This window comes from Elaeis guineensis, chromosome 4, assembly GCF_000442705.2.
Source record: "Elaeis guineensis isolate ETL-2024a chromosome 4, EG11, whole genome shotgun sequence".
In the NCBI taxonomy this organism is placed as follows: domain Eukaryota; kingdom Viridiplantae; phylum Streptophyta; class Magnoliopsida; order Arecales; family Arecaceae; genus Elaeis; species Elaeis guineensis.
In genome coordinates this window covers 41,766,882-41,778,192 of record NC_025996.2, presented here as the reverse complement: position 1 = coordinate 41,778,192, position 11,311 = coordinate 41,766,882, and the positions used below count along the sequence as shown (strand labels likewise).

Sequence of the window (11,311 nt, the reverse complement as noted above, 5' to 3'; positions counted from 1 at the left end):
ATGGATAGGAAGAAAAATTTAGTAGAGCTTTCTCTATTTTGGACTAAGCAGAAGCATAAGGCCACAATAGACTTGGAACCAATGCTACTAAGCCCTTGAATCTATAGCCTCTTTATAGGTTCAGTCTGGATAACTACCGAAGAAACTTATAAGGCTTGTTCTTTCATGGATAAATATCATTAAAAATATTGATCAACTTTTTCATTGATCAATTTATTCATGTTCTCACACTTTTCAAGATGGATAAGTTGCTTTTCATGGATACCATTTATCTATCAAATAGAAAAAAAATCTTACCTACCTAGAAGATGGCTAAATCATTTTTTCATCAATCAAAAAAATGATCTTATTAATTTGTTCCTTATATACCCGTAATCTTATAATAATAATATAATATAATATAATATAATATAATATAATAATATATTATAATATAATAACCATAATAATATATTATATTATTATAATATAATATATAATAAAATAATACATAATAATAATATTATATTTATATAAGATATTAACATAATATAATATAATATATTATATATAATAATATATATATATATATTATATTAATAAATATTAATATAATATAATATATTATTATATATTATATTATTGTAATATATTATAGTAATAATATTATAATATTTAATAATAAAATAATATATTGTATATGATAATATATTATAATAATATAATATAATATAATATAGTATAATATATTATATTATTATAATTTATTATAATAATATTATAATATTAAAATATAATATATTATAAATAATATATCATATTATACTATTATATATAATAGTATTTATATAATAAAGAATGTTATAAGAAATATAGATAGACCTTAGTAACTTATCTAGAAAACTAGTAATGTAAAAGAATATAGATAACTGATTTTTAAATCATTTTTTAATGTATAAAAGAATAAAAATAAATTATTTTTCTATCAAAATATTACTTGAAATATTATCAAAAAAATATAAATTTTTAGATAATTTTTTTATCCTCAAAAATAAGCTCATAAAGGTCTCAATAGCTTTCGTATTGCTAGCACCTCATAAAACTTGCCAGCACAAGCACGTTTAATAAATTTGGAAGTTAGCGTAGCATTATGAAACTCAATGTAGAGCTAATATTCATCCACAACCTCACGGTATATATTGAAATCAAATTTAAATCTTAAAATTACATTCAAATCTAATATATATATATATGAACAGAGGCATCGCAATGATACCTCATTGTGCCACATTTCTAATCCATTTGTATGCCACGTGTTCAAAAAAATCCGGAGCACAGCCTTCGCGTGACGTCTCGTGGCACTGGCCGTTTGCACGCCATGCATCCATACAAAAAAAAACACTAAAATGCGATGCCAGCACGCTCTCACTCCATCCGAAAAAAATTGACGATATCGCATGCTCACGCCACCCATTTTTTCATAGTCGCTAGCATGGCACGTTGCGGGAACACAGGTCTCCGAACGATGAAAAAATATAAAAAAAAATTATCTATAGATTTTTGGATAAATTTGAAAGTACTTTTAACTCTGTTAACTTTTTAAGTTGAATAAAAAATTTTTAAAATACTAAGAAGTTATTTCTAGGTTCTTATCGTCCACACAGATTGATTACTCAGGTTCATGTTCAGATTATACAGATTTATGTTGTAGTTACATAGGTTAATGTTCAGATTATACAGACTATCTAGTTTCAATATCTGGTTATGCATATTCATGTTCAGATTATACAAGTATATATCTTGATTACATAGAAATAACTCTTTAGTATTTTAAAAATTTTTTATTCAATTTGAAAAGTTCAAAGACTTAAAAATAATTTTGGATCCATCTAAAAATTTATAGATAATTTTTATAAAAATATAGATCAATGGGTGCGGATGTAGGTGGAGGGGGGCGGGGGCGGGGGGGGTTTAGAGGGATTGGGAGTGGAGATGACGGGTGGGATGGAGGGCGAAGATGCGGGGAGTAGCGGCGAAAGTGAGGGTGAGGGCATTGGGGCGAAGGGGAGCATCTTGCGTGCAAAGAGAAGGAGGGCAAGTGTCAGCGTGGGAAAGTTAGCTCCGTACTTAGAAATAATATATGTTCTAACTAATTTAAAAAAAATTCTCATGCATTACGTGGGTTATATACTAGTTTTAAATTTAACTTGAGGTGTGGCAAAACATGCTACCGTCCATGCACATATGTGCAGTGCATACCACGCACATGGTATAATTGACCGAGCTAAGGTGAGTGCATGCAAGTGTATGGCCGCTAGCCTAATTGACTGATCTAAGGCGAGTGCATGTGAGTTGTATGGCTGCCAGCCCATTATCCTTTGGTTGCATTTAGTAACTGACAATCTATCCAGATTGCTAATAATTTAAAGAGACCCATCGAATTATTGTATTTGGTACATTCTTTGGATGGCAATCTGGATTGCCTTGGCAATTCAGATTATCTCTCAGAAGGTAATATGGATTACCTACGAAAAAGATGGCTATCCAGATTATCAGATATTTGAAAATCTGACTATAAATTATTTGAAAAAAATTATTTTTATTAAAAAAATAAACTAAATCTCTCTTTCCCTCCGTGGCTCCATGCCGAACATGCACCCCCACACCCCCCTCCTGTGCGGCAACATCGTCGCTCCTCCGCACCTCCCCCCCCCTCCCCGTGCGGCACCACTCACCGCTTGCTCGCGCCTCCCCCCCAACCCTCCCTCCCACGATCGTGCCACTCGCCGCTGCTCTACGCTCTCTTCCCCCAGTGGCCCCCCGCCCGTCGCGCTTCCGACACTGCCTTTCGGCCCCCCAATCGCACTCCCCTCTCCTCTCCTCCCCTTATTTATTGAGCCTCCTCCATCTCCCGTAGCTTCGTGTCTGGCGGTAGGGATGCGATGGAGTTCTACTTGAGAGAGGTATCATCGGAGAATGCGGTGGAGTTCCACCGAGAGAGGTCTGGGTATGCCGTGAGGATGGCGGTGGTAGATACCGCCAAAGACACGAGAGGAAGAAGAAGGGGGAAATGGATAACAGAAGGAAGAAGGGGGAAATGAACACGGAAGGAAGAAGAAGAGGGAAAGGGTATTTTAAAAATTTGATATTATATTACCAGTAATCTAATTCTCATACCAAATATGTCAATCAAGATTTTCTGTAATTTTATTACAATATTATCTGTATGTATTAAATACAGTAATCACGTTACTGATAATTTAATTGTGGAATTATCCTACAAGCAATCCAGATTACCTTTTAAGATTGCCTGACGATGCACCAAATGCAATATTAGAGGATGCTTGGTTTGTGATTAAAATTGGAATTCGGAATTGATTGGAATGGAAATCGAATGGCCAAATCTCTCAATATATTTGGTTCATGATTGGAATTGAAATGAAAATTTGAATCCATTGGAAAGAGTAGTGATTGAATTTTAGATAGATTAGATCATTTTCATACTATCTCGAAATCGAAATCGAAATTGAAATAAGATTCTCTCTAATTAAATGATTGAAATAGGAGTCATTTATCATTTTAGATATCAAATTTGCCCAATCAAGCATCCCCTTAAAAAGTCTAACTCAGACTTGAAAAAACAAGCCATGTATAAATGCAAGAGCACAGAAGTCATGCATGAATACCGCGATCTCTCCAACGTGTCGTTGAATAAGGACACAGCCGCATGCCCACTATCCTTAAAGTCTTACTTAGAGTTGGAAAAACAAGCCACGTATAAATGCAAGAGCACAGAAGTCTTGCATAAGTACCAAGTCGTCTCCAACGTGTAGTTGAATAAGGACTAAAGATATGCCTCATGTGGAAGTACTCAACTATTCTAGCCCTTGCAGGATTTGAACTGGCTTCGATACGATTTGGCAAAGTATTTAACCAATGACCAAGCACACAAAGAAGTCATATGTGGCGTGGAAAAGAAGAGGTTTGGTAAGTACCGCTTAGGATCGATTGGTTGAAATATATCAAAAATTATTTATTTAAAAAAATAATTATAAAAAAATAATTTTTATTATATTTGATTAATGAAAAAATTATTTTAAAAAATAATATTGAAAAAAAATTTACTATATTTGATTGGAAGTAAATTTATATAAGAATATAATTAAATTTATAAATATATTCTTCAATATAAAATATTTTTTTAATATTAAAATAGCATTGTCATCTCTAATTTATTTTTATATAATGATAATAATTACATATTCCTTTGCATAATATCATCTCCATCTTAATTTTTTTGCAAAAGTTCTTTATTGATTGAAGTTGGAAAGACATTAGAACAAATTCATGGATTACATATGTAGCTTTATTGGAGGTATTTTGATCAAGTATGGAGTATCACCACTCAAAAATTTATCAAATATCAATCTCCCATGGTATTTGTTTTACCTTCTTCTTTGAAAAATAAATATCGGACCTATCAATTTTTTTATTATTTTTTTTATTTTTCATATCAAATATTATAATTGAACATGAAATTCATTTTTTCATATCAGATTATCCCCAATCAAATAGACCCATAATAGTTTTGCCTTGATTGGAAGCTTCTAATCTTACGTGCCAAGATGGAATTCAAGCAGAGGCCAATTTAGTTGCCGGATCATGGAAGGTTTCCAAACAAAGGATTTTGTATCGCTGCAACGATAAAAATCTTCTCCACCGTATCAAAGATTTTCCTCTTAAAAAACTAACCATCTTAAAGAAAATAATAAATAGACAAGAAGGTTAAGTTAACATGAGCAACTCCTACATTCAAATTTTTTTGATTATACCAGACATAAGAAAATTTATATTATTTGCTTTTTTGTTAGATTTTTTTGCTAAATATGATAATTAGACGTGGAATTTGTTTTCGATACTAGAGTACCCCCAAAAACGCGGCTTAAAGAAGTCTAAATAAAACCCGGTTCTATTTGTTCTTCCTTTTTTTAATTTCTCCCATCTCTCATTCGACGCAGCACTGCATTATTACACGCACACGACATCACCTCTGCCACCTACGCAGCCTTGCACCAAACCCGCACGGTTCCTCCCATTAGATGCGGAAGCACCACACCAATTCTAGCCCTTCCAGACTTTAGACTGGTTGTGGTACGTCTTGTCAAGTTTTGGACCACTAGTGACTAGACTAGCGCAAGTCATGTGTGGTCCTGGAAAGAAGTCCTCACAACCATCCCGAGGACTTTTGACGACAATTAATTTAAGTCATGTGTGGTGTGGGAAGAGATCTTCAAAAATGTCCCATGGACTTTTGACTGCTAACGAGTCATGTGTGGTGTGGAAGGAAGCTCGACCTTACATTCCAAGGTGGAAAATTCAGAGACCAATTTATTGGCTGGTCATGGACGGCAATGGAAGATACTTTCTGTCCTGCTAATAATTAATATAAAGAGATCATTCTACTTCATCTCACAGCAACTAATAAATTCATGGATCTTAAAAGAACCCAACTTCTACTTTTGTTCTTTGCTTTCCTGTGTGCTCGAGTGAGAAAACTCAACGGAGATTCCATCCCGAGATGCATACCCATCGAAAGGAATGCTCTTCTTGGGTTCAAAGAAGGCCTCAAAGATCCCTCCAACAGACTATCTTCTTGGGTGGGTGACGACTGCTGCACATGGGAAGGCGTGGCTTGTGATAATCGGACTCGCCATGTCATCAAGCTAGACCTCCGCAACCCACGCCCATTCTCAGACGCCAACGATCTTTTCCTATACAAGAAGTGGTCCTTGGGAGGTGAGTTGAGGCCTTCCTTACTTGGTCTGAAATATCTGAATTACCTTGACTTGAGCATGAACAACTTTGGAGGAATTCGTATCCCAGAATTCATGGGCTCATTCCGTCAGCTCAAATATCTTAACCTCTCCTGTGCTAATTTGGGCGGACTGGTCCCACACCAGCTTGGGAATCTATCAAGTCTCCAATATCTCGATCTCAGTTATAATTATTATTATCATTTTTATGGCGATATTGCAGAAATAGATGGATTTCTCATCATTGATAATGCCATCTGGATTTCTCGGCTTTCTTCTCTGCGATATCTCAATATGACGGGTGTGAAATTCAAAGAAGGTGTTCACTGGCTGCAAGCACTAAACATGCTCCCTTCTGTTATTGAGATACACTTATCTGATTGTGGCATCAACACCACTTTGCTCTCTCTTCCACATGTGAATTTTACTTCGCTTTCTGTTCTTGATCTTTCTTTTAATTCCATTAATTCGACGATACCTGGTTGGTTGTTCAACATAAGTAGCCTCGAGTACCTTGATCTCAGCTTTAATATTTTTCGGGGCATCATTCCGCCTGCAATTAAGAATCTAGCTTCACTCAAGACCTTTGATCTATCTGGTAATCAGTTTCTTGAAGGCAAAATTTCGGTTGAACTTGGGGAGTTATGTAAGCTGCAGTATTTGGGATTGTCAGACATTAATATCAGCAAAAGTTTGCATGAACTTGATAAAGTGTTTACTGGATGCTTCAAAAATAGTTTAGAAACTCTGTACATGTGGAACACCCAGCTTGGCGGTTATTTGCCGGACTGGTTGGGAGACTTCAGAAAGCTCAAATATCTCGATTTGAGTGGCAACTCAATTTCTGGTCCTGTTCCTGCGTCACTTGAAAGACTTGCAGAGTTAGTTGAGTTATACCTCGAAGGGAACTTTTTGAAGGGTGTCATGTCTGAAGAGCAGTTTGCCAATTTCACCAAACTGAAATATCTAGATTTATCACAAAATCAATTAATTCTGAATTTGACGTCTGATTGGATTCCCCCTTTTCAGCTTTATTATTTAAATATTGGTTCTTGCAAGCTGGGACCACGATTTCCAGCATGGCTTTGGATGCAAAAAAACATTACCGATCTAGAGATGTCTAGCACAGGAATTTCAGATGCTATACCAGATTGGTTTTGGAGGTCATTTTCTCAGATATCTGACTTAGATATCTCCAGCAATGGAATCACCGGTAGTGTACCCGATCTTACAAACTTTATCAACCTTTATTATTTTAATTTGAGTTCTAACCATTTTGAGGGACCTTTGCCAAATTTTAATTCTTCAATATTGCGGCTACTAGACCTATCGAACAATTCATTTTCAGGAGCAATTCATCTTGACATTGATAAAAGTATGCCTAATTTGGAATATCTCTTCCTTTCCAGAAATAATTTAAGTGGTGAAATTCCCTTGTCTGTGTGTCATCTTCGATACAGCACTCTTGATCTTTCAAAAAATCTATTGTCAAGTGAGCTTCCTAATTGCTGGAACCACTCTTCCTTTATCTTTGTCATAGATTTTTCGAACAATAATCTATCTGGAAGTATTCCTCCATCAATATGTTCATTACAATTTCTCGAGTCATTACATTTGAGTAATAATAATCTTATAGGAGAACTCCCTTTATCATTGAAGAGTAGTACGAGATTAAATACTCTTGATCTTGGACAGAATGGATTCACTGGTAAAATACCTACTTGGATAGGAGAAAGTTTGTTGTCTTTGAAGATCCTTCGCTTACGATCAAACAAGCTTGTTGGAAATATTCCTTCTAATCTATCAAGACTCGGGGCTCTTCAAATTCTAGATCTGGCTGGTAACAATTTATCAGGAACCATCCCTTCTAGCTTTGGAAACTTTACTGCCATGAAAGTGTCGGGGGAGATGAATGAAACCATTTTAAAAAATTATACTCGTTACAATGAAAAAATGCAAGTGACCATAAAAGGAATATACATTGAGTATGCTAAATTGCTTCCACTTGTGATCATTATGGACCTTTCAAATAATAACTTATCTGGAATGATACCAGAAGAGCTGACCAACCTTTTTGGACTCGTGAGCTTAAATTTGTCTGGAAATCATTTGACAGGAGAGATCACAGAAAAGATTGGTGCATTGCAACAGTTGGAGTCACTTGACTTGTCAAGAAACAATCTTTTTGGTGGAATTCCTTCAAGCATAATTGATCTTACTTTTTTGAGTTACTTGAACTTGTCATATAACAACCTATCAGGAAGTGTTCCAATAGGTAATCAGCTTCAAACCTTCATTGATCCGTCTATCTATGTTGGTAATCCTGATCTTTGCGGGTTCCCATTAAGTCAAAAGTGCAAAGATGCCAAGGCAAACCAAGGTCTAAATGCAGTTGGAGGGGATGAACAGAATGATAACACCATGGATGAAGAAGGATCTGAAATGAAGTGGCTGTACATGAGCATGGAGCTAGGATTCGGAGTAGGTTTCTGGATTGTCTTTGGCCCACTATTGTTCCATAGAAAATGGAGAGAAGCATATTTTCAACATATAGATCAAGTATTCAATGTGGTTTACATGGCCCTGGCAACAATTTTCACCAAGTTTAAAGTACACAACATTACAACGTGACAGTTTGTGACCTTGAATTGTATTTGTAATTTTTTTCCTTTTTTTTTAGAATTGATTGTAGAAATATTCAGAATGGATTATCTATACTCAAGCTCTACTTTTACACATGGAAACCACACCTGTACTACTCTAATAAAATAATTATGTTCAAACTAATTCACTTAATTTATCAGTCATATATCATGCTTCAATTATTTGAGCTTAGAGGACGAAGCTCATGTGAATGAGCTAAGCAGATAGGCCTGAACGTATGCGAGTTTTAAATGGTTTGAGCTCAGAAGCTTGCAGTCATAGGTGCAGGAGACTATGCATAAGTTGTTTATTCAGCAAATTAAGGAATTAGAACTTTGGTTATTCTTGATATGCTATAAAGTTGGCTCTATCTCAAAGCTTTGCTCGATCTATGAGCCCACAAGCTTGTCATCTTTTACACTACGCGAGTTTTCTTTATTCTTTGCCATTATTGTACAATAAATCAAATAGTATAAAATTATCCCGTTGAGATGTTTGGGAACAACATTTTGAGGTTAAACAAATATGGTGGTTTCCGTTATCAATATTCTGACTATGAATTTACTGATTAAGAATAAAATTTGGTGTTCATGCAACCTTGAAAAATTGTAGCCAAAAAACATGCAAAAAAAGAGACAACTTGACCTTCACGGTAGCATGGGAGAGGCTGATCGAATGTCTCTGCCAGTGGTTGTATAGCAGTTTCAATACCACAACAAAGTAGGTAGATTTGCCTCCTTTTTCTATCAAGATAAGAAAATGTGAGAGGCTCAATTAGAACTAACTTTCGATTTGTTGAGAATCCATGTATGAAAAAATGATTCCACAATGGACAGTAAAAATAGTAGAAGGGGTTAATATCTTAGTTGGCTAAAAATTCAACAGCTTTTGGGTCAGCTAGGGTTCTACCAGTTAAGTCCATTCCCTTGGTCAATTTTGTCCCCATCAGCCCCCAAGCTCCTTCATGAAAATATGCTAGAAAAAAAAAAAAAGAAATTTTCCTACCCTTATTAAGGGAGAGTTTGGCAATCCTTGAGCAGCTAATATCTGTACAGAGCCTGCTTCATTATTTTGGGCCAAGATAATGGCCCCACGTAATGATTTTGTCATCTTTCCTGATAGATGTGTAGAGAAATAATCTTGTAACGGTGAATCTCCAAAATTCTGGAAAGAAATTTAGCACTTCATGGAGATCTTAGCCAGCTGAAGCACAAAACATCATCCCATTTTTTCAGCACTTCACCACTGCAGGGGTTGTGAAACAATGTTAACAAAAATTGCATGCTATGAAAAAGGAGAAATAAAAAAGTGGAAGTTGGGCTGGGTCTAATTTATTTATATGGTAGAGCTTCACAAGGACAATGCTCATGATGGATTTAGTCCTGCACTAAAATTTCTGTGCTTGTGTCCAGAAAATAGCATTTTCCCAGACCTGCACCAGACCAAGCATTGGCTTTCTCCATTTTTTTTTAAAAGCTAAAGCACATGAATTATTTGGCTAATTATATTTGTTTGCATAATGTTGCTTGTTTGACAAATATAGTTGCGTTGAGATTGCCTGTTTTGATATCAAAAAATGAGGGATGGGAAATGATGTTAAGTTAAAAAAAAAAATTTGAAAAAAAAGTAGAGGAAAGATGTATACTTGTGTTTAGATTGCTCGTTTTAATCTGATATTTGATTAAATTTATTGGGTTGGGTTCTGCGTACTATTGTGTTGTTCACATCATATATGTCATATAGTAGGTTCTGTGGCCTTATTTTATGGCTTAGACCTAACACAGGGTGTCATCTACTTTAAAAATATAATTTGCAATGGAACAAGGCCATTTTGCACATTGAAGTCTTGACAATCCTGTTTTTATATGTAGGTTGTTGTCGCTAAATAATAAGTCAGTGTGGTTGAGGTCCATCTCCTACCGACTTGAGATCTAGTGACAAACTAGAGCACTTTCATCTCAGAGATCTAAAAAGAAAATCTACAGTTATCGGAGATTTTCTGACGAGGGACCTCGATGCTTAAATTAGTCGGAGCTCGAAAACAACAAAAAATGAGAAAAGGAGAGAGGAAAGGCTTCTTTTCTTTAGAGAAAATACTTATCCAGGGGTTCTCTTTCTTCCCCTTTATATGGAGGTGGAGTAGTGGACTGTTACTGTTGAGTCCAGTAAGAGAATTGAAGAATCTGCACCTACTTAACCGAAGATTGTGGACATCTATTGCATGCACTAAAGACAGGTGCATGATGATGGGCATTGATTACGTGCATAATCTGCAAGAAGGAGGATTAGACTTGATTTTTTTTTATTTTGATGTATTATATTTTTTTATACTACTTATAAAATTGTATAATTTATATTTTTAATATAATATAATTAATTTTTTATTTATTATTGTCATATTATTTTTGAATTTTAATTATAACAGGTGTTAGAAATCATAATTGATTATGATTAATTAAAATAGATTTTAAAAAATATTATTATAATTTTTTTTAAAAATAAAATTAACTATTACTGACGGTATTAGCAATGACCTAATCCATCGCTAATACTTATTAACGATAGCATTAGCGACAAAATAGCAGTCATTAATTTTTTTTTTATTTTTTAAAATTTGATTTAAAAATAAAAAATAAATAATGATGAAAATTAGTCGTCTCAAATATTAGCGATGGCTAAAAAACTCATCGCTAATAGATGCAATTAGCGACTGAGATTGTTCCGACTAACAATTAACAATGGGTGCTGTTGCTAATAGTATTAGCGATGGCAAAATGACTATTAGCGATGGCAATTAGCCGTCACTAATAGTCAAATTTCTTATAATAGTATATATAGATGAATATCTAGATTATCTATGATTGCTTTGAGATTTA

General features: G+C 34.6%; 1 protein-coding gene across 1 annotated transcript; it reads left to right on the top strand.

Moving 5' to 3' along the window:
* Nucleotides 1-5,433: 5,433 nt before the first annotated feature.
* LOC105037868 (receptor-like protein EIX2) lies at nt 5,434-8,579 on the top strand. The gene has a single exon (XM_010913485.3). The coding sequence runs from the start codon at nt 5,469-5,471 to the stop codon at nt 8,421-8,423; it is 2,955 nt and encodes a 984-aa protein (XP_010911787.3). The 5' UTR covers nt 5,434-5,468; the 3' UTR covers nt 8,424-8,579.
* The last annotated feature ends 2,732 nt before the right edge of the window (nt 8,580-11,311 follow it).